Source organism: Drosophila miranda, assembly GCF_003369915.1.
Source record: "Drosophila miranda strain MSH22 chromosome Y unlocalized genomic scaffold, D.miranda_PacBio2.1 Contig_Y3_pilon, whole genome shotgun sequence".
Classification (NCBI taxonomy): domain Eukaryota; kingdom Metazoa; phylum Arthropoda; class Insecta; order Diptera; family Drosophilidae; genus Drosophila; species Drosophila miranda.
The window spans coordinates 2,873,878-2,897,830 of NW_022881625.1; the positions used below are offsets into that span (position 1 = coordinate 2,873,878).

At 46.6% G+C, this 23,953-nt stretch overlaps 1 protein-coding gene and 1 long non-coding RNA gene across 2 annotated transcripts; one reads left to right on the plus strand and one right to left on the minus strand.

The window, feature by feature from the left end:
* Positions 1–7,852: 7,852 nt before the first annotated feature.
* On the minus strand, positions 7,853–9,241 carry LOC117194579. The gene is made up of 4 exons (XM_033399119.1): positions 8,885–9,241; positions 8,662–8,819; positions 8,192–8,338; positions 7,853–8,120 (listed from the first exon to the last, which is right to left on the minus strand). The coding sequence occupies exons 1-4, from the start codon at positions 9,239–9,241 to the stop codon at positions 7,853–7,855; spliced, it is 930 nt and encodes a 309-aa protein (XP_033255010.1).
* An 11,424-nt stretch (positions 9,242–20,665) lies between these two features.
* On the plus strand, positions 20,666–21,490 carry LOC117194763. Its single transcript, XR_004474910.1, has 2 exons — positions 20,666–20,822; positions 20,890–21,490. It is a non-coding gene; the product is annotated as an uncharacterized LOC117194763 (long non-coding RNA).
* Positions 21,491–23,953: the final 2,463 nt, after the last annotated feature.

Consider the following 23,953-nt stretch of genomic DNA (forward strand, 5'->3'; position numbering starts at 1 on the left):
GAAGCAGAGGGGCCTCGCATAATTGTCGGCTCATTAAACGATAATGCAGGAAAATTGATGCCCGGCCTTTTTCCATTCCATTCCCCATTTTTGGGGGAAATTGAATTTCATAAACTTTCCGATGAAAAACAGGGTTGCGGGGGAGCCTCCCCAGGGAAGTTCCCAGCAGCAATTAGTGCGCTCTGTCTAGGGAGTGCCCGGCTTCGGAAGTGGCAGGAGCGCCGAGAAGCGGCAGGAACGTGGCCGAAGTCACCGACGTGCCGTGCCTTGCCGTGCCGTGCGTCAGCTGGGGAAAATCGAAACCAAAAAGTTTGCTTATGCTTAGAATGCCAGCGGAATTGCTGCCAGGAGGTGGAGTGGGAGCTGGGAGCTGGGAGGCTTGGGGGCTTGGATGCTGGCAGGATGCGGCTCTCTCTCTATGCCATTGACATCAGCAACACGGCCACGGCTGTTGTCATTCAAGTGTTCTAATCAATTCTGATTTAATTTTACGCCCAATTAAGTGTGAAAAGCTTTTGATGTTGGGCACACGGGTGCGAGCGGCAAATGGATGCAGACAAGGACTCGCAGGGGCGCAGTCACACAAGCGTGAGAATTGAATATGCCACAGATACATATGTGGGGTCGGTCCTTTGCTCGCACGAGTCCCAGTTAGGCCCTCACACTTGAATAAAGCCATTCCAGACATCAATATTTTGATCCTTCCCTGGTTGGGCTATTTGTACTTACTGCTGCTTCTGTATCCACGCTGTGGCTTCCGCACCCGCTCTCACTGCTCCACGCTTTCACACACTTTCCGTATGCATCTCTCTTTCTCTCTCTTTGTGTATCTCTAACCATGTTACAACTTTCTTCTTATGACAGAGACAGACGTGGCAGATAGTTCCGCCAAGACATTATCCAATAATCTTTATCAACAGCCACAGACAGCGCTGTAGCATCCGCGCCGCGTGCCTACCTCCACCTTCAGCTCCAGGTTAAGTTTGTTGGAAACTTTAGTCTGCATGACAGTCGATCCGATATCCCTGTGCATTTGGATTTGTTTGCAGGTAACGACAATGCTCAAGACATTTTACTAATTAAATATCAATGTACTTTTCCTTCCATTTGCCTAATTTACCGCTGTCAACAGCAAGACAAACAATATTGTAGTCCAAAAGAGTGTACACACTGGCCGCCCAGGCTTTTCACGCTACGATAAAATAAAAACAGCTGTGTCGTAAATGTGCGATTAAAAATTCAACGAAATATTTGTATCCCCGCGAAGCTTGGTTTTTGGAGATCAAAAAGGTCTTCCATATCCCGATGTCTCCAAAGATAGGGCTTATCCGAAGTCCCTTCAAAATGGAAGAGCGTAATCCGCTTTTACATTAAATCGGATTTAAATATAAACTCTATTGCGGCAGATATTCAAATTTATTTTCTTGGAAATCCTCACAGAAATTTAAATGATTAAATTCCAAGTGCTCTTAAAGATGGGAAACCGAACCAAACTGTCGTCTAGGTCCTGAAATTGTCCAACTCCTGATGGCACTTCAGGTGACGGCGTAAACGCCAAGCTCCGCCTGAGGGGGGCCAGGAGGGCCCATGGAGTGGGGCCATAAAACAATTTTGTTGTAAATTTACGATACCCCCGGCCATGTATGACTCGAACACATAAAGGCACGGGGCAGGAGGCAGTCGACATTTTCTTTCCACCAAGAAATTAGCAAAGGATGGAGGGTAGGAAACGAAACGAGCTCCATTGCTCCACCATTCTTTTGGAGGAATAAATTAATTTATTGAATGAACAGATTGCATTTTAAATTTATTATACTTCCATAGTATTGATTTTGGGGCACATGAATTTCTCTTTACATGATAGAAAATTTAGGTGTTGGAGATTGACGTAAGTCTAATCCCGGTTTTTCACACTGGGCTTAACTTTGTATTATAATTGGACATCCCATCGTATTTATGTATATATTAAGCCTATGTTTTGTGTTTGTATGGGGGTTTCTTTCATTGTCCTCCTCACAGGACAAGTGTCTTTTAATCAAATTACAATTGGGGTTAATTTAATAAACTCTCACTTTCTACCTTTCACAGGATCTGTTCTATCTTTCATGTGTGTCCTGTGGCTGTTTTAACTGTGGCTGGCGATGTGCCACTTGCAAATAATTCACTTTCTTTTGCCTCTTGTAAAGAGTGTGCGGTGTGTGTGATTATGGGTTACGTGTTCGAGTGTCTGTATGCTACGGGTGTGGATGAACATTATTGGATTGCATTGAAAGAACTGGTAGCTTAGAAATAATGTATCGGCACTGGCGTTACGTTGCCTAAACGTAACGCCCAAGAGAACTAGTCCTCTGATCTACTATAATTGTTGAATACACGTTGCTTAATCAGACGCACCAACTGTGCATAATTTTGTATGTTTTTTTTTTGGAGATATTTCTTTAAACTTTTTTTTCTTGAGTTTTGCCATTTTTAAAGTCTATCAAAAAAAATTTAGAACTGAACTGCGTAAAAGAAATGTAGTGTATTGACATTCAGACTTAAGCACGCGTTGTCTTCAAGATTCTCTTTTATTCTATATCCTTGGATGGTGTGACCGTATATAGATATTAATATAATACCTAACACGCCTCTCCTTAGATGTTTAATATACATGTCATTTACAAATCTATTTTCTTATAACAATTTGATTTGTGTACTTAATCTAATTAGCGTATATAAAATTTATGTGATTTCGTATTTTTCTTTCTTCTTAATCTGTTTAGTATTTGTTTCAGTGTTTAATTTGTACATAATTTGATTTCATAATTCCTTTCTTTATATTATTTTATTGTTAAATACGCTTTACTTCCTTCCCTGCCTCACGTGGTCTCAACTCTCTCCTGGTGGGTGTTGGTTGAGAAACTATTTGTTCATTGTTGGTTTTGGAATTGTCATCTACTGAACAATTGCTTTCGACATCAGGTGTTTTCGCATTAGGTGATGTATGATTGTTAGTGCTTTGGTTTCTAATTTGATCCAGGTGACGTTATATTTCTCTGTGATTGTTCGCCAAAATACAACAATACGAACGCGGGCCCAGTTGTTGTTTTACAGTTGCCTGAGTCCAGCTTGCTTTGTTAGGATTTTTGTAGTCCCTAACCATAACTTTTTGACCCTTTAGAAATTCTGTGCTTCGTCTACCTTTGTGATTTACAACACACTCAGTCTGTTTTTTATTTATTATGCTTTCGACCGTAGGTGGTTTTAACAACGAAAATCTTGTTTTTAGTGTACGACCAAAAAATAATTTAGCAGGAGATTCGCCCGTAGTACAATGAATCGTATTTCGGTAATCGATCAAAAATCTATTTAAAATTGTATTAAAATCTTGTCTTTCATTAGCCTTTATGTTTGCATATAGTGATTTCTTAACAGTCTTTACAAAATTTTCTGCTTGACCATTAGTCGCTGGATGTCCTGGAGCAGTAAAAATGTGATTAACACCATTGTTTTTCATAAACGTTTTAAAATCATCAGAAGTAAACTGTCGTCCATTGTCACTAACTAACACGTCTGGTAAACCATATCGACAAAATACTTCTCTAAGCTTGTTGATAGTAAACAATGAAGTTATTTCCTTCGTTTTGAATACTTCTGCCCATTTTGTATAAGAATCTATAATAACCAATAAATGAAAACCTCTAATTGGTCCTGCAAAGTCTATGTGTACTCGACTCCAAGCCTTTCCTGTGGATTTCCACGGTATTAACAGACTCTTTTCTGGACTTGATTGTAGTTCCTGACAAGGAATACAATCTCGAATTAATTTCTCAATTTCAGAATCCATGCAAGGCCACCACACATAAGAACGTGCTAACATTTTGGTTTTTACTATTCCCAAATGCGATGCATGAAATTCTGCTAAAATAGCTTGTCTCAGTTTGGTTGGAATTACTACTCTGTGTCCCCATAAGATACAATCATATTCCACTGAAAGTTCATTTGTTTTAGAGATGTAGGCAGAAAACTCGCTGCCTTTTAATCTTGTCTTCGAACCAGTGTTAATTGCCTCACAAACTTTTGATAATATTGGGTCACGTCGTGTTTCACGAGCTATTTCTTTGAAGCTAATTTTGAACACCTTTTCGGACTGTATAAAATGTATGTAATTATAGTCTTCGTTTGGTACAGCCGTTTCCCATTGAGGCATTCTTGAGAGTCCATCTGCTATATTTAAGGTCCCCTTTATGTGTTCAACTGTATATTGAAAACCTGACAAAGTCAGTGCCCATCTTTGCATTCGTGCAGAGGCCATCAATGGAAGTCCTTTCAGGTCTCCAAATATGCTTAGTAATGGTTTGTGATCTGTTCGAAGGATGAACTTGTTTCCTAAAAGATACTGTCTTAATTTACTCACACAGAACACTATAGCCAGGGCCTCTTTCTCGATTGTACTGTAATTATGCTCGCTTTTGGATAATGCTCTTGATACAAATGCTATTGGTTTGATATCTTCATTGCATTTATGTGATAAAACACCTGAAACTGCATGACTGCTAGCATCAGTCGTTAATACTAACGGTTGATCTGGGTTGTAGTGAACTAAAACTTGTTCAGAAGTTACTTCTTTCTTTACCTCTTCATATGCACTCTGACATTCGCGTGTCCAATTAAATTTTGTATTTTTCTTTAATAATGCATATAAAGGACTCATTATCTGAGCGAAATTATTGATAAACTTTGAATAATAATTTACCATGCCTATGAAAGCTCTAAGCTGTGATACGTTTTCCGGAGCCGGTGCAAACAATACACTCGCAACTCTATCATTGTTTTTGCTCAGTCCTATCCTGTCAATTGAAAATCCTAGGTAACAAATTTTGGATTTAAAGAACTCACATTTCTTGTCATTTAATTTAAGTCCAACTGATTTCAGTTTTCTAAGTACAGCTTTTAGGTTTGAAATATGTTCTTGAAGATCTCGTCCTGTAACTGTTATGTCATCTTGATAAACCACAACTCCTCGCATACCCTGAAACAACCCTTCCATTGTTTTTTGAAAAATAGCTGCTGCAGTTTTTATACCAAATGGTAAGCGTTTAACTTTCAATAGTCCAATATGTGTGCTCCAAGTACACAAATTTTGAGATTGCTCATCTAAATTTAGCTGATTTTAAGCATTTGACAGGTCAAGTTTTGAATACAGTGTACCCCCTTCAAGCGCTGCAAAAATGTCGTCTATTCGAGGTAGTGGATACTTTACGTCGACTAAAGACCGGTTTAATGTAACCTTATAGTCACCACAAATTCGTATGTCACCGTTTGGTTTTAAAATCGGTACCAAAGGTGTTGCCCATTCAGAACTAACAACTTGCTCTAAAATTCCATCATCTATGAATTTTCGTAACTGCACTTCAATCTTTTCTTTCCATGCTAATGGTACTGACCTAGGCTTGAAAAATATTGGTTTTGCATCTTCTTTTAATAGTAACGATATCGTATTCGTAGTATATGAACCTAAACGAGGCTCAAAAACTTCAGCAAACTCCGATTTAATCTGTTCTGTAATTACAGAATTTGGTTCATTTACGTACACATTGTTCACCTGCATTAACTCAAAATTAAAAGCTCTCAAAAATGTTCTACCTAGCAAAGGTGGACTCACTGCATTGGTTACAACAACAACAATTTGTTTTTTTAGACCTCGATATTCGATCGTTGCATCGTACTCACCAATAACTTTGATTGAATCTCCATTGTAATCTACATATGGAACTTGACATTTTCTAAGTGGTCTGCTGGTATTTAAGCTTTCGTAAAATGTTTTTGGAACCAATGTGCACGGTGCACCAGTGTCGCAAGCAATTTTCGTTATGTTTCCATCAATTTTTACAGGTAAATAATATACTCCACTAGTTGAGGTTGTATCAACGCTATAGATAGAAAAGTTATAATTATCATTATCAAAATTATTATCAGAATAGGTGTCATGTTTTGTTTGAGATACATAATTTACGGATTTTTTTGATTTATTTTTACAAATTCTCGCCAAGTGACCTATTTTTCCACAGCTGTGACATTTGCATGCCTTATACTTGCAATTGTTTGAGTTATGATTTCGCCAGCCACAGTGTGTGCATGGCTGCTGCTTCTTTCTCTGCCAGCGTCGCAGTCGTTTTCGCCGTCGCCGTCACCGTCGCTTCTGCCGCCTCTGTAACTCACGTTTCGGTTGCCCTTGAAATGACTTCTGCCGTTGCTCTTTGCTTGATCTCTGTTCTCGCCTCTTTGCCTCTGCCATTGACTAGTCCCGTTCTTTTGATGCATGTAGTTGACGTTGTGTTCTGTCTTCCTTGTGCTGATCTTCGTCTCCATGATCATCGCCTTCTTGAGTGCATCAGCCAGAGTTAGATTTTCGTCTTCTTCACATATTCTTTCATATATAGGGTTGGGAAGGCTCATCACAAATTGGTTTAATACAAACGCTTCCAGATTTGAGCCAAATTTGCATTCCAATGCCAATTGTTTAACTCGAGCATACCACTCCGCTACAGTCTCATCTTCACTTTTTGTGGACATGTGAAATTTTTTTCTTTCTCTGAATATGAGTGTAGGTGGTGTGTAGTGTGTTTTTAAAATTTCACATAATTCTTTGTATGCTTTTGATACGGGTGATACCGGATTGCACAAACTATGTAGTACAGTGTAAGCCGCTGTACCGATCGACTTCAACAAAACTGCCTTTTTTGTGTTTTCCTCTTTCACATTCAATTCGCACAAATGTATGTCGAATTTTTCCTTCCAAATGCAGAACGTTTCTTGGTGGGGCGAAAACTCAGCAATTGTTGCCATTTGATAGAATGTTGGTGCTTCATTTGTCGTCATGTTGCTGTTCATATATTATATGCACTTTTAACATGTGTATGTATATTAATACGTTTTATTTTATGCTCGTCGCCAATTATGTAGTGTATTGACACTCAGACTTAAGCACGCGTTGTCTTCAAGATTCTCTTTTATTCTATATCCCTTGGATGGTGTGACCGTATATAGATATTAATATAATACCTAACAAGAAACAATTTAGAAGAACTGAAAAAGCCGAAATGGAAACGAGTAGAAAAACGATGTTTCTTTTTTTGAACACCAAACGCTGGCACGGCCCTGTTCGATGCGATTCGGCTCTGATTGGTTCCGCTTCAGCTTGAGATCGGTCTGATTTGGCCAACTGATTTGGGGAAGCAGGAAAGAGCTCCCGATTTGCAATAACAACTAGTAATACACGCATATATACGGCATGATATATATGTAGGCAATGGTAAACGAAAGACAACTAGTATTCCCTGGGGGTTGGTGGTGTGGTTGTGTTGCGCCCATGTCGAGCAATCGGAACCCAGATAGGACTGGGCTGAGTTCCTTCGCTGAGGTGTGTGTGTGTGGTGTGGTGTGGTGCTGGTTTTTGTACGAACATATTTGCTTTCTAACTTATTTCCCAAATTTATTTTGATATTCCTAAATTCCGGGATCCTAACTGAATCCTTCTCTCCACGTCAAGGTCCCTCAAGTGTGCTGCTGTAGGTGTCTATGTATGTGTTCCAGGTGAAATGTGTTGACATGTGTGAGTGTGTGCGTGTGGGATGGGCTACCACTGCGCCGTTTCTATCTCCGGACTACGAACGCCGCTCAGTAGACAATGAGCAGGTTGTTCTCATTGAAGCCGGCGGAGTGTCCGGCGTTGCGTACAATGAAACAGGATCCATCGAAGTGCATGCGCTTCTCATTGCGACTACAAAGGACAGAACAGAACGGAAGTTAGCAGAGCAGGATGACGGGCGAGGGGGAGGGGAGGGGGAGGTTGAGAGCATCGGTTTGACACTCACCGAACAAACAGATGCGAGGTCTTGCCCAGAGAGGCAGTGCAATGGATGCCAGGTGTGGTCAAAGTGGCCGATCCATTGCCGGGACTGGTGCGAATCAAGCACTTGTTGTCCACACGAGTGACCTTCACCAGGCCATCGGCTGCCTGGGTGTTGCGAAATCCGTTTATGTCATAGATCTCAGTGCCATCCTCGGTACAGGTGTAAGCTGAATTGGCAATCACGTCATGGGCTTCAGCCATATAAGAGGGACCATGGCGCGAGTCGCTGCGAGAAGTTCGGGAATTAAATCGAAATTAGCCAAATAAGAAGCGATGCAATTGGCCGGGGGGACTGACTCATAGAACACTGCCAGGGTGTAGTCATTGGTCAGATCGGTGAAAGTCTCGGTTGCGGTGCGCGTCCCGGCTGTGTCCACCAGGTAGGTGAGAGCGCACGCCTCGCTGGTGAAGCTCACACCCTTGTACCACATCTTGGCATAGCGACTGTAATGGGAAGATAATTCAAAGGATTCAAAAGATGCCACGTTGGGGTAAGGGCCATTCCCACTCACACAAAGTTATTGCCCTTCCTGCCGTCGTAGGTGACTATTTCGACTTTAGCGCCGCTCTGCAAGATGCGTCCATTGGGGTGGATCAAAGCCGAGTTGCTGCAGTTGCGTGATAGAGCAACTGCCACCATGCTGCGCTGATTGAGCACGCGCACCGCCTTGTCCAGAGTCATGTCAATGCTGCCCCATGCAAAGAAAGGTATTAACATTAGGGTCGTCTTAAAGAAGAGCCAAGGGGCTGGGGGCGTCCACACTCACCGCACGCCATCGCGGAGGCGCAACTGGATGGAGCCGTTCGTCATGGCAATGGGTCCAGAGCCGGAACATGCCGGCGGAGTGTGGTTCTCGAGCTCGAAGTTGCGTGTGCTGCTCACGCGTGCCAAGGCGTATTGTGGAGGGGGCATTGGAGACGGCAACTGTTGGGAATTCTGAGATTGAGCATAGAATCGGCTAGATTTACAGATATGCAGGAGCCCCTAACCAGGCAGTAGTTCTGCTCGTTGTCGAAGCCATAGGTGGGCGTGGCATTGTAGCGCCCTGCGAGTGCCTTGCCGTTGTGCGCCATTTTGCCAGCGTCTATTTCCTGCATATTCCCTGGCCCGTACTGGGGAGGGTTGGAAATATGTATGCCCGGCAGTTGGACGTATGGACGGGCCGACTGACTGCCGACGGGGTAATTGGCGCACTCCTTGGAAATGCCGCTGGTGATGGTGTTGGTGCCAACGGTGGCGCTGCTAGCGAGACTGGAGCTGCTGCCGCGATCCATGTGGCCCACGGAGTCCGTGCCGGAGGACAGCGAGATGTTGCTCATGCGTTGGGACAGCTGCCCCCCAGTCATGACGACACGCAAGCTTGCTTGCTAAGGGAGGGGGGATGAGAAGGCGAGAGGTAGTAGCGGAAGTTAGATCCGGAAGGAAATGAAGAGGTGAGGAAGTGAAAGTGACAGAAAAAAATTGAATACCGGCAGGAGAGAAAACGACAGATACGAGAGAAAGTGTCAGCAGCGCAGAAATCGAATGACTTTGCAGCTGTTGCTAACATTCTGTCGACATTCTGTTAACGCATGCATATACATACATACATACATATATGTATTTACATACGTGTGTGCGTTTTTCCCAATTTGCATTTGATTTTTATAGAAATTAACCAAACTATTTTGAATAGTATTAGAAGAGAAGAGAAGAGGGGGGGAATAGAGAAGTAAAATTCGAATATTAAAGTCGGAAAGTAAGAGAGCAATGGTGGAAAAGAGCGAGACGGAAAATAAGAAGGTCTGAAATAACAGGAGAGGGCAATGAGGTGATGTGGCAGTGCTGCTGTTGCCGAGCTGTTAAGACTGCGGCGCAAGATGTTGTTGATTTCGTCGTTCATCTGAGCACGCGACAAGAAGTCCTCGGCATTGAAGATCCCCACACGGGCGCCCTTCGGGCTGCTTACTTGCGAGACCGGCTCCTGCTGGGAAGTCTCGCAGTCCGATGACTGGCACTGCGCCTCCTTGGTGCTGACCTTGGGCTCAACGGACTTCGGCTCGGTGACCATTTTGATTTGGCAACTTTTTTTTTCTCGCCCTTTCTTTTCGTCAAGTGAGTTCACAAAACCGGCGTTTGTGTGTGCGTGCGTGTGTTCGTGTGTTTCACTTTAAATATGTGTGAACTTACTTGAGAACACACGCGTGCTAAATACAGTTTTAGAATATTTTGTTCGACACTTCTCACTACGACTCTGAGAGGAATTTTAATTTTTATATTTAATTTTCCACTTTACATGAGCTCCGCTCGCTGGCACAATTTTCGAAAGGATGACTGTTCGGATTTTCACACTGAAAGTCGTCGCCTGCTCAAACCGGAATTCAAAGTGAAAAGCAGAGCTGTCTCCCGATTATAATCGGAGCGATATTCAGGGCTGCATTTCAATGTTGTATGGATGTAGATCAGATACTAATTACTGTACATTTTCGTATTATTAATGGTACTCCGTGGCTTGAGTCTTGAGCTTCACAAAAAAATGGTTTACCAAATTACCAAATGGTTAAATGGTAAAATGTTTAATTCGTACATTTCGCTCATTTTCACCTTGTTCGATCCTTTCGTATTCCTGTAAAGAAAATTTACCAAATACAATTCGTTCACAGACTTGCATTAAGGCGCCGCACTGACGCTGATCTATCCACAAGCCTGGAAAAAAGTATTGACCCGTCATCGTTTTGGCCCAAAGTAACTTCATTCTGGTCATGGCTGTTTGTGGAATACTTCTGGCAGTCTTAATTTAATTTGGATCTCTTCCATAAACTGCGTGCACTACAACTCTCTCTTCCCTAACTCCTCTCAAATCTGATTTCCTATAGATTATTAATAGGTACTTTGTATCGTTGCCCAACTAGAAATGGATTTAAGTCATGAATGCATTTCCGTCGGCCTAATCCTATTTCACGCTTTTAGAGTCGACAATGAAGTTGCCAGCATCAAAGTCAAGCAAAATCGAATTAAGCAATAGGCGCCGCTCCCAACAGCATCAAGCAAAAGCTTTAAAGCATATTAGAAAATTGAAAAGTCAGCCAAAAGAGTTGCACTTGGCCATGTAAAAGTACTGTGCTGTGTGCTCGATGGTGGCATAAAACTGAAAGTTTCAATTTTCTGAAGTGCTCGCCTTGGCTCGAGAAGGTTGCGAAATGCCAAGTGTCAGTGCCAAAGGAGGCGGCTAAGCACGGAGGAGCCTCATCTTGGTGGGTTACTGCTGATGCAGTGTATCGCATATCTGCTTCGTCAGTTGGAATTTCTGGCATCATCTTTATGTGAGGGTACACACTTGTGTCCTGGAATTTGCATGCAAAATATAATAGTGCTAGGTGCCCATTTATGTATGTACAAGCTAAGCTCTCTATAGCGGACACATGGTTCCAGTAATTCAATCCGTACTATCCATATAGTGTAAGTATGTACGAATGTGTACAGCTTTTGTTAGATGTTTGGTTCTACCCAAATTGTCGGATATGTGCGGATAATGCTGGGGGGCTGTTGACAAATTAGCCAAAAATTAGAATTTGGCAGGCCCTGAAGGCCGCTCGTCCGCGCTTGTGGCAATGAAAATTAGCTGAGACATCGCACGTCTGGTGTGGGGGAGTGTTAATGTTTTGCCACCTTGTAGTCTGGATCGTAGAGAACTATTGTCGAACGGTTCAGTTCAGTAGGCAACCCTGAACTTCTTGCGAATCGATTGACAACTATATCCCCTCGCCTGCTCACATGATTGATGCTGGCTTTCACTTTTTCGGCTAGAGCGCATTGACTTCCCCTGCATTTGGCCATCGCTGCCCACGCAGCATGGCACAGCGAATATTCGCCTAAAAATTCTATCTCATTTTGCTTGTGACATATTTGCAATTTATTTTCGGTGCTGATGCTGCCACCCCGATGCTGTTGCTGTTGCTGTTGCAGCTGCATCTGCACCTCCGCCCACGCAGTGCATTGACTCAGTTTGAGAGTGAAAATAAAAAAGAACAGTTGGCAAATACTGTTTTTATAGAAAATGCAATATGCATGGAATCCGAATGAAATACGGAAACTCATTTGTAAAAAGCTACAATGCCTTGACCGGCTCCACCACCTCTTTTGTTGTCACTTACAGCAGCCGCAAGCGAACAAATTGGTTAACCTCCTTTTATTTTTTTCCTTTCCTTTTTTTGGTAGTACGAGTCCATATTTATGGTTCGTAAATATGAATGTGGGATTTTTGTCGAGCCATTACCAATTGGACGGCCATTTACGGCAGGCAAAGGCAGAGAGGAAGAAGAATTGTGGTCTTTTTCTAGTTTGAATTGCTTGTTGATTATTTGCTTGCCACATTTTAATTAACTGGATTTCGTTTCTCAGAACGAATGTGTAACAGTAAGCTTTTGGCAGCGAGCACTGCTCTGAAATATTCTATCTATGCTCCAAGGGGATTTCATTTCCACTCGGTCGAATGCGAAATGTGGAAAAACTATTTTCGTCGACCCAAGAAAACTCATGAAAGTGTCAGTGAACTTTGGCGCAGACAAATCCGGCCGAGACGGGATGCACTGGCTGCACAGCTGAAGAGTGTTGCAATCGTTGACGTCATAGCAGTTGGAACAGAGGCGTCATCAGGCGGCAGAAGTAGAAGAGGCACGCAGCCAGATTGATGGGGAACTTGTGGCATAATTGAAATGGTTTTAAAAATGCATTCTTTATGTGTTTCGCCCTTCACTATTAAATCCTTTTCCATTTGCTTTAAAAACAATTAGCGCCCGCGACGCTACTTTCCTTTGTCGACAGCGGGAGAGGGAGCGGGGGGAGCGAGGGAGCCTTGCCTCCGGTTTGGGAGGGGGAAAATTAATTGATTGTCAAGATGAGGCAGCGGCAACAAATAAATGTGTCTGGTCATTCAGCAGGCGATATTTGTTGCCACACACTCGCATATAGAGTAGATAATGCCGCGTCGTCTGTCAGCTATGAAATTACATTCACACATATCCGTGTACACACACACACGTACAAGTGTACATGGAGCTTCACACACAGCAGCTGATCGCGCCGCCAGACAGGTGATCGCGTAGAGTTGCCACACGGACGGTGTTGCCGGACAGCCCCGATCGACCCAGGGCTGCCAGAGTGTTGGAGAGAGCTGGAGTTGCGCGCCAACGGAGGGAGATTTTAATTTCGAAATTCAAATTCTAAAGTAAACAATATGAATGGAGGAGGATGAAAAGCTCGCCTTCAGGAAGGGTGGCATGCTCGCCCGATCGCCGGCACCCGAGCCATCTCCATCTCCAGCAGCAGCGGCGCAGAGTCGGGACCTTGACTCTATGGAGACCCCCAAGAGGGTTCGGGAAGCCCGGGAAGTTCCCAGAGGCAAACGCCGCCCAAGAAGAGCAAGGCCCACCAGGAGGCTACCTGCCTTGAGAACCTCTCGGAGCTGGGAAAAATCCTTGATGAGGTTCAGACCAGGATGATGGACAAAAATTCGCGCCACATCAACATGGCCACCAGAGCACTGTTCGTGCGCATGAAGGAGCTGCACTCGAACATCATCGAATCGAGCCAAGAGGCTGCAGCGGGTAGAAGCGCGCTGCAGGAAGGCTCCGACGCCCAAGGCCTGTGCCCGAAATGCTTACAGAGCACGCGGAGCGCAGACAAGGAGCAGCAGACAACGACCGTCTGGAGGAAAGATGCCGCAGCGCAAACCGAACCGTGGCGTAGACTTAGCCAGCCATCCGTGGCCGAAGGTCCAATGGGGGAGCCGGGAACCCCACCTACGCGCCCAAGGCAGCGAAAAGGAGCTATCGCAACCAAGAGGACCCTTAAAAAGGCCCCGTTGCGGCCACACGGAGACGTGGCGACGACCAGCGCCATGAGGCAGCCCAAGAGCCCCGGAATCCCGGACAGCGAATGGAGCGTGGTGGCCAAGAGGCCGAGAGCATCACGCCGCGCTCGCCCAGACGCGGTCATAGTTCAGGCCCCCGGGAAGTCGTACAGCGAGGTTCTGGCAATGGTCACCAGACGACACGACAACCAGCTTTCCGACCTGGGAAGCTGCGTCTCCAAGGTACGCCGCACTATAAACGGCAACCTTCTGCTGGAGGTGGCAAAAGACAGCGTGGAGAGTGCTGAGGGCATGAAAGCCAGCATCGCACGTGTCCTCGGCGATGGAGCGTCTGTGCGCGCAATGACGGAAGACTCAAAGGTGGTCATATTGGAGATACGGGACATCGACTCCCTCGCGACGGAGCAGGAGATCTGTGCCGCTCTAACTCGCCAATTCAACATTGACGAGGGTCGAGTAAGAGTCCGCAGTCTGCGCCGCGGATACGCGGAGTCCCAGCTGGCGGTGGTCAGCTTGCCCTTCTCCCTGGGCCAAGCGGTCCTGAAAGGCGGCAAGGTGAGGATCGGCTGGACCATATGTAGGATCCGGGAAAGAGATGGACTCCCAAGGTGGTACCGATGCCTGGAACCAAGCATATCGCACGGAACTGCAAGAGTTCAGTGGACAGGAGTGGCTGCTGCATCAAATGCGGGGAGAAAGGGCACAAAGTTGCCGAATGCAAAAAAGAGCCTGCGTGCTTCATCTGCTCAGCAGCTGGAAAGAAGGAGGTCACGCACCAGGCAGGCACTAAAAACTGCCCAGCCACGCGAAGCGGGGTCGGCAAAACCAGGACGACATGCAGTTGATTCAACTCAACCTGAATCACTGCAGGGCCGCACAGGATCTCCTGACGCAGACGGTGCGCGAGCTTGGCTCTGAGGTGGCACTCCTCAGCGAACCACATAAGGTGGGCAGCAGCAGCAAAGCGGCCGCAATTCCGCGACACCAAGTCGGCAGACGGGTTCGTCCGAGGGTATGTAGGCGGCATATGGTTCTACAGCTGCTACCTGGCACCCAGCCTCTCACTGGAGACTTTCAGCCGCATTATGGACGAGCTGAGCTGCGATCTGCGAGGACGGAACAACGTCGTAGTCGGAGGCGACTTCAACGCCTGGGCCCTGGAATGGGGGTCCTCCCGTACAAACGCCAGAGGCCGCACGGTGTTGGGTGCTTTTGCCTCTCTGGACGTCGTCCTTCTGAACGAAGGGTCCCAACAAACTTTCAGCAGGGCAGGTGTAGGGTCGATCATCGATCTCACCTATGCCAGCAGAACGCTGGCCCGGCACGCACGATGGAGGATCAGCGACGTATACACTGCCAGCGACCACGAGGCCATACTATGCACCCTGGGCACCCTTGCCCCATCGAGAGGTACCCCGTTCCGGCATGGGAAGGCGTACCGCCAGGACACGCTGAGGGCCCAAGCCTTCGCAAGCGCCCTTGAGAGCTACTCTGCAAACGATGCAGACGGAGCCAACGATATGGCGACCAAATTGGCGGACGAACTTGAAGGCGCCTGCGACCAGAGCATGCTACCGAGAGGGACGTCCCGGAAGCACAAGGATCCAGTTTTCTGGTGGAGCGAAGCGATTGCGGTTCTCCGTAGAACCTGCCACCGGGCCAGAAGGCTGCTCCAGCGCGCCAGAGGCACACCGCGCTGGGCCCGATGCAGCGAGACCTACATAGCGGCGAGGAAGGATCTGAAGACCGCCATAAGGAACAGCAAGAGGGAATGCTTCCTTAAGCTGTGTGATGCCGCCGAAGAGGACCCCTGGGGAGGCGCGTACAGGATGGTGGTGAAGAGGCTGAACGTGGGCAGCAAAGCTCCAACAGATCCAGAGGCACTGGAGGGTATAGTCAGGGCACTGTTTCCTCGAGGACGGCAGATACCTAGCTCCCTGCGGTTCGAGCATAGCCCGAGCGACATCTGCGAGGTTACGGAAGCCGAGGTGTTGCAGGCAAGCAGAAACCTGATACCTAGGAAGGCTCCGGGTCCGGATGCGATCCCCAACAGCGCGTTGAAGCTGGCACTTCTTCTACTCCCGAGGGAAGTTGCGGGCCTTTTTAACAAATGCCTCCAGGAGGGGACGTTCCCCGAGAGGTGGAAAAGGCAACGGCTGCTACTATTAACCAAGCCGGGCAAGCCGCCAGGGGTGGCCTCTTCCTACAGGCCCATCTGCCTTCTGGACTCCATGGGAAAAGTCTTCGAAAGGGTGATCGGTGCGAGGCTGAGCGCAGCCATCGAAGCAGCAGGCGGTCTCTCCCAGAACCAACACGGGTTCAGGAAAGGGAGGTCGACGCTGGACGCCATCTTGAGGGTCGTACAAACGGCGGAGGAAGCCATTGCTGGGACTAGGTGGAGAGGCGGAACCAAGTCCTATTGTCTGGTGGTGACACTGGACATAAGGAACGCCTTCAACTCGGCCGACTGGACCCGGACGCTGGAGGCACTGAGGTCCTTCAACATCCCGGGCTACCTACTGAATATAGCGAGCAGCTATTTCAGCAATAGGGTGCTGACAATGGACACATGTCAGGGCTCTAGGACAAACGAAGTCTCAGTTTTGGGACCTCTGCTCTGGAACGCCATGTACGACGGGGTCCTACGGCTCCCGATGCCAGCCAACACTAACCTGGTGGGTTTCGCTGACGACGTCGCAATAGTGGCGGTAGCGAAGGAACTTGCCGCAGTGGAGGAGCTTGCCAACGTCGCCATACAAGCCGTCGAGGCGTGGCTAGCCGCCGCGGGGCTGGAGCTGGCGGCCCAAAAAACGGAGGCGGGCCTGATATCCAGCCGTAAAGTGGTCGAGACCGCCAGAGTGCAGGTTGGTGGGACCGCGATCGAATCGCAGAGGTCCATCAAGTACCTTGGAGTACTCATCGACACGCGACGTCCACACGAAGGCCGGTGGGACCGCGGGAGCGCTATCCAGGATGCTGCTAAACACCAGAGGGCCAAATCAGGCAACGAGTAAACTGCTGACGAGCGTCGGGACGTCGCAGATGCTCTACGCCGCACCGGTGTGGGCAGAAGCCGCGAAGGTGAGGAGCTACATGCGAGGAGTGGAGGCAACGTACAGACTGTGCGCCATTAGGATCGCGTGCTCGTTCCGGACCATCTCAGACGAAGCCGCGTTAGTCATTGCCGGGCAAGTTCCGCTCAGGGAGCTGATAAGGGAGAGGAAGGAGATCCATGGTGCCATGACGGACAGTGCAGCCGATGTACGCTCCAAAGCAGAAATTAAGGACGCCGCCAGAAGGTCCAGCATAGACAGATGGCAGACTCGATGGGTCCCATCGAGTCCGAGTGTGGCACAGGCATAGAGGAGGACGCTCGCCACGTCCTCTTCGACTGCCACAGGTTTGACCTCGAGCGTCAGACATTGGAGACAGCAGCAGGGTCTAGGGTCAGCACCGAGACTCTGGTGCCGCTGATGCTGGCAGACCCAAAGGTGTGGGAAGCGGCCGCGGAGTTCGACTCTAGCGTGATGCGAACGCTTAGGTCCTTGGAGAGAAGGCGGAAGGAGCAGACGGAGTAGGTGTCCACGCCACTGCGAAGCAATGCTTTGCGGCAGTACCGCAGTCCGCGGGGCCCCTAGTCCCAACATACTCTTGTCCGTTAAATTAAGTTAAATATAAATTGTATAGTATATATTATAGAGCAAATAAATAAGTATATGAATATAAAAAAAAAAAAAAAAAAGTGTACATGGGAGAAGATCTTGCGGATTGGCACGCGTCGCCTGGCTAAAAGCCTCGGCTTGACTTCCATCAATATTTTGGCATTCCTGGCATTTTCCTCATTTCTCATCGAATCATCGCGCAGGGCTCGTGAAATTTGAGTGACTGTGTTGTTTACACATCTCAAGTAAATCCGACCCCGCGGCGACATCATCCTCGAGTGAATCATGGGGATTTCCTGGAAGCAATTGTCGCCTCCGCTGTGGCTTACCCAAGAGGAACACACAGTCCGAGGGGGATCTATGGCTGGTCGGATGGTTAGTCGGATTGGTTTGCGGTCTATGTCTGCCGTGCCGGCCTCTTGACGTCATCTGCCGTCTCGGTACTTGCCAAAAACCCCATCCAACCGGCCCTTTCCCCGCGCTGAGGTGTGCTAAACAGTCGGCCTGAGGGTGTACGTGGGGGGAGCTGATGCAAAACTTTCGAAAGATTTAATGTATGCTGGCGCGGTGCCCGCGGTGTCGGGCCACATTTCACGCTTCATTTGCCAGCGACGGGCAAACCAAACGGACAGAGGGACGGACGGATGCCGGCGGTGACGTTGTCGTGTCGGGTTTGATTTTGATAAAATAAGCCAAAGTGCTCATCAATAATCATTTCTGTAAAAATCCGTGAGCAAAGCAATTATTTTTACAAAATGAACGCCCGCTCCACACACCATTCAGGGCAATCCATTTTCTGTGTGTGTGTGTGCATCCTTCACACATCAAAAATAATAATAATTTGTGGGTAGAAACGTATGTACACGTATGGCCCGGCACGCCCGATGGAGGATCAGCGACGTATACACCGCCAGCGACCACGAGGCCATACTATGCACCCTGGGCACCCTTGCCCGATCGAGAGGTACCCCGTTCCGGCATGGGAAGGCGTACCGCCAGGACACGCTGAGGGCCCAAGCCTTCGCAAGCGCCCTTGAGAGCTACTCTGCAAACGATGCAGACGGAGCCAACGATGTAACGCTTGGATCAGCCGAGAGAGCTAGTTCGCAGCGCCATCTAGTGGTCGGCACCGTAATGCCCGTGGCAGAGCATACACCCTCTATGGGCTAGGTTTGGGAGGTCACGAAAAGGGGCATAGGAAAGGGTGATAGATTTAACAGCCCAGATTGTCAACTTTCTCTGGCATTTCCCTTGTTCTATGAGAGGGCCCGAAGGTTTTAGCATGTTGAGGGGCTTGGCTTCGGTCTCTTCCCGTTTTGGCGCTCGACCCGAGCATTCGTTTTCTTTTATCAGAAAAAAATATATATTTTAGAGCAACGATGTTTTGGATCCAGACATCTGTGATATGTCACTGCTACAAAAATATTTCAAAACTTTGCCCCGCCCACTTCCGCCCCCACAAAGGACGAAAATCTGTGGCATCCACATTTTTTAAGATACGATAAAACCAAAAACGCAGAATCGTAGAAGATTACTATATGTTCTAGAGTGTAAAATCTCAACCAGATCGTATAATTATTTTAGCCAGAATCAAGAAAACAATTTCATTCTTTCTCGCTCTGTCTCTCTCTAACACACAGGTTTCATGGTCGGTTTTGTCAATTGCAAAATATGAGTTCAAGGATCTCAGAACCTATAAGAGCCAGAGCAACCAAATTTGGTATCCACACTCCTGTGATATCTGACCTTGACCGTTTCGTGTCCAAATTTCGCCACACCCCCTTCCGCCCCCGCAAAGGACGAAAATCTGGGGCATCCACAAATCTCAGAGATTATTAAGGCTAGAGTAACCAAATTTGGTATCCGCACTTCTGTTAGATCTCACTATAAAACGTATATCTCAGAATTTCGCCCCACCCCCTTCCGCCCCCACAAAGAACGAAAATCTGTTGCATCCACAATATTGCACATTCGAGAAAACTAAAAACGCAGAATCATAGATAATGACTATATCTATCAGATTGCTGAATCTGGATCAGATCGGATCATTTTTGTAGCCAACAGCAAGAAATCAATTTGCAGTGGCCACGCAGCGCCCGACGTCACGCTCAGACTGATTTTCTGTCTCTCTCGCACGCACTCTTTGTCGTGTGGTTCAATATTAGCGGCGTCTGCCGCAGGAGAGCCATACTGACTTAGTATCGGGTATAACTGTAGAGTTGCGGTGTACGCAGCAACTCACAACGTTCCCCCTCGTTTTTCTATTCAATTAACTAGGAAAACAAAAGGTGAAGCGGAGATTGAAATAAATTATGACTCTGTCAAACGCACTTTGCAAAGAAAAAGACAGCCTTTCTTGCCAAAGCCTCCATCTTCTGCAGAGAATGTTCTGGAAGCCTTTCAAGGCGAAAATATTATGAACCGTTTTGGAATAACCAAGGGAAATACTGCAAATCAGTTATATTAAAAAGTGTACGCATCGAGCTCGTTTGCTTATTGCATATTTTCATCAGACAAGGTAATCACCTTGATGCAAGCCAACATTCCGGAGCATAATAGGCATTATTTAATTGATGCTACATTTAAAGTGTGCCCTTTTGGAGATTTTAAGCAACTTTTAATAATTTATATTAAATATTTGCAGAAGGTAAATTTCTTCTTATGCTACACTTTATTTACTAACTCTAATCAAAAATTTTTTGTAATTAGATAACCCCTTTTGTTTTTGTTTTGATGACTCGCAAAACGGAGCTGTGTTATCAGCACTTATTCACATATATAGACTCGAACATTTGCTGCCTTAAAGGAGCATCCTTTATATAAGATTACGAAAAGGCAATGCGTAACGCGTTAAAAGGTCTGCATCCCAACATGAATTTTTACGCCTGTTGGTTTCATTTTACTCAAGCATGCAAGAAAAATGCCAAGCAATCGAGTGGTTTTGAAAATACGCTGAAATGCAATAAGAAAGCTTACATGCTATTTATGAAATTTTTGCAGTTGCCGCTTTTACCAGAAAGCAAAATTGTCGAAGCATTTAACCTTCTAAAAGGCGAAGCAATAAACTTAAATAAGAAACTGTTTTCTCCATTTTTAAAATATTTTAATATACAGTGGCTTAAAAAGGTATATTTTATTTATTGTTTAATAATTGAGTTGTATTTTACTTATTAATTTTTAACCCTAATTTTATAGGAGGGACCAAAAAGCATATCCGTGTTTAAGTGGTCAACTAGAACCACGAGCTCAGTAGATGCTTATAATTTGAATTTGGGAAATAAAATTCGAGCAAATGGGCACTTTTTTAAATTTGTTCAATGTCTTATTGATGCAGAATATGAAAAAAGTCGCGAGTTTGCTTTACTCTTTCAAAATGGTGGTAATGGAAATCAGACACAGAAGAAGAAATTACGTGTAAGTTGAATACATTTTAAGTTAATCGTTAAAAATAATATGTTAGCTTAATTATTTTTGTTCTCAGGATCGCTCAAAAAAAATAATGGACGCAATGGATCTTTTTGAAAGAGGTGAAATAGATATACAGGGATTTCTGACATGCACTGTTTCCTTAGCTGACCGCTTTTCAAAGCAGGACTTCTTTGAAGGGGTGGACAATGAAAGCAATTTAACTGGAATGTCTTCTGATATGAAATCTTCCACATCGTCACTTTCATCGAATGCTTCTCATTCAAGTCAGTCATCTGATAAATCATTGGTTCAAATGAATCCATGCAATGTGTGCCTATGTAACCCAAAGTCTGTGTTGTTGCGCCCGTGCAATCACGTAAACATTTGTGGTACATGTTGGGATCAAATTGTGGCCCACAACCAAGCAAAAAAAGAGTTGGAAGAAAATGAAAATATAAAGCCAAAATGTCCAAGTTGCAACCGAGAAGTCGAAGAGGCCATACGCAATGTTTTTATTTACAATTAACTTGTGTAAGTTAAGAACGACAAAATTTAAGAAAACTTCTATTATGATTTCTGTGTATTTGGACTATTGCACATTTTTTAATTTCAATAAAATCATGTTATAAAATGAAATGCTGTCAAAAAAATATAAGTGTATTTTACATGCGAAATTAGTTAATTATTTTCTGGCGGACTTAAGTCGTTTCGAAACGACATATCTCCGCCGTGTCACAAACGACATATCTCCGCGCGGAGATATGACGTTTTGAAACGACATATCTCCGCCGTTCCACAAACGACATATCTCCGCGCGGAGTTATGACGTTTTGAGACGACATATCTCCGCGCGGAGGTATGTCGCTTTAAAACGACATAATTTCGCGCGGAGATATGTCGTTTGTGGATCGGCGGAGATATGTCGTCGGAGATATGTCGCTACCCCCCCCAGGACATAACTTACCCCCGGCTCCCCTGCAGATTCAATGCTGTGCCACAGATGGCTTCGATGGGACCACCGCCCGTGTTGAGCTCCCTCTGGACAGGCGGCGCTTCTCCGGACACCCGCGGAGACTACTACGACGACCCCCACGAAGAGTACTCCGACTGCCGCTACGAGGGCGACTACGAGGGCGACTACTCGATGCCCACCGAGGAGGACCAAGAGGAGGAGTCGTGCTCCTGTCAGAGCCAGAGCGAGTTCAGCTCGATAGAGCGCACCGAGTCGGACTCGGAGTGGGAGGAGCTCTCCGACGGCCCTTCCCCCAGGGTCTCCCCGCTGGAGTCCCTCGGCGCAGTCGTGCTCTCCACAATGCAGCCGGAGCACCGTCAGCGCATGGTGGCCTTGTACCACCTCGTCTTAGAGACCGCTGTGGTCAAGGTCGTGCTGCTGGTGCTGCAACTGCTGTGCTGCGCGGTGTTCTGGCTGGTCGAGAAGACCGTGGGCTTCAACGAAACCGTCGGCTCGAAGCGCCACCGATTGTGGAACAGCAAGTTCAAGCTGCGCACCATCCAGCGCCAGTTGCTGTGGCGCATGGCCAATTCCCGGGGCGACGAGACGCTCGTCTTCTTTGCCGTGCTCATGACCACGCCCTGGCTGTTCTCCCTCAGCCTCCTGGGATTCATCCTGTCCCTGGCGGCGCTCCTGAAGAAGACCGTCGAGCAGCTGGTGTTCCAGATACGCCTGCACCTCGTGCTCTAGGGGCAGCCATCGAGCAGAAAGCAGCAAGCAGTATCCAATCACACACTGACAGAAGACACACGGCCACACGCCCGACACTCCACCCCTCCCCACAGAGATGTTTGCACTTCCATTTGGGCATCTATTTTCGTTGATGCTGGCATCGCAATACACGGAATCGTCTCTCCATTTTTGGCCGCAATGAAAATAGATACCGAAATATTCGAAATTCAAAGTCAATTCCCACGAGAGAGAGCGAGACAGGCCTTCTTCTTTTGGTTTACGGCCTTTCTTTCTTTTGCCTTTGGCATCGCCCACTCCACTCTCTTTATTTTTCTTGCATTAAATTGGCAATAATATGAACTCGCCCTCCCTTTTTGCTTAGTAGTATTCCCCTGACGCCCACGCCCTGGCTGTTCTCCCTCAGCCTCCTGGGATTCATCCTGTCCCTGGCGGCGCTCCTGAAGAAGACCGTCGAGCAGCTGGTGTTCCAGATACGCCTGCACCTCGTGCTCTAGGGGCAGCCATCGAGCAGAAAGCAGCAAGCAGTATCCAATCACACACTGACAGAAGACACACGGCCACACGCCCGACACTCCACCCCTCCCCTTAGAGATGTTTGCACTTCCATTTGGGCATCTATTTTCGTTGATGCTGGCATCGCAATACACGGAATCGTCTCTCCGTTTTTGGCCGCAATGAAAATAGATACCGAAATATTCGAAATTCAAAGTCAATTCCCACGAGAGAAAGAGACAGGCCTTTTGGTTTACGGCCTTTCTTTCTTCTGCCTTTGGCATCGCCCACTCCACTCTCTTTATTTTTCTTGCATTAAATTGGCAATAATATGAACTCGCCTTCTCTTTCTGCTTAGTAGTATTCCCCTGTCGCCGATAGCCCGCATCCTCTGCGTTCCAGAATCTGCGGAAGTTTCCAGCGGGGGCTACTGGCGTGCATCAGCCGTCGAGTAGATTGAATGGGTACTCTGCCAGCATATATGTACTATGTGTGTGTGTGCCCAACTAACGCAGACAACTGCGTTCTAGAATGAAATATTAATTCATTGGATACGCACACACAGATCCCCCTTCATCGCTCTCTGTTTCCCTCGGAGGGTGGCAGGGTACTGGGTGTCTACGCTGCTCGGCGCTGGCCTGTATCTAATCGCGCCTGCCTTGCTGTGTACCCACTGTAGATGCATATGTACATACAGTTGTTAATCAATGTCCGTTGATTGTCGCATCGTTGCTTGGAAGGGGAATCCCCCTAATATTAAAGCTGGGATCCTATGCCAGAGCAGAACGCAATACTTTTCATATCCCACCTTGGGTTTCCTTAACCAATCCCATAACTTTCGACATTGACAATGGGGCTTCATCAGCATTCGTTCGCTCACAGTCATTATCATAATGATGATGATAATGATAATAATGTGCATGTGTGTGGTGTGTGACTC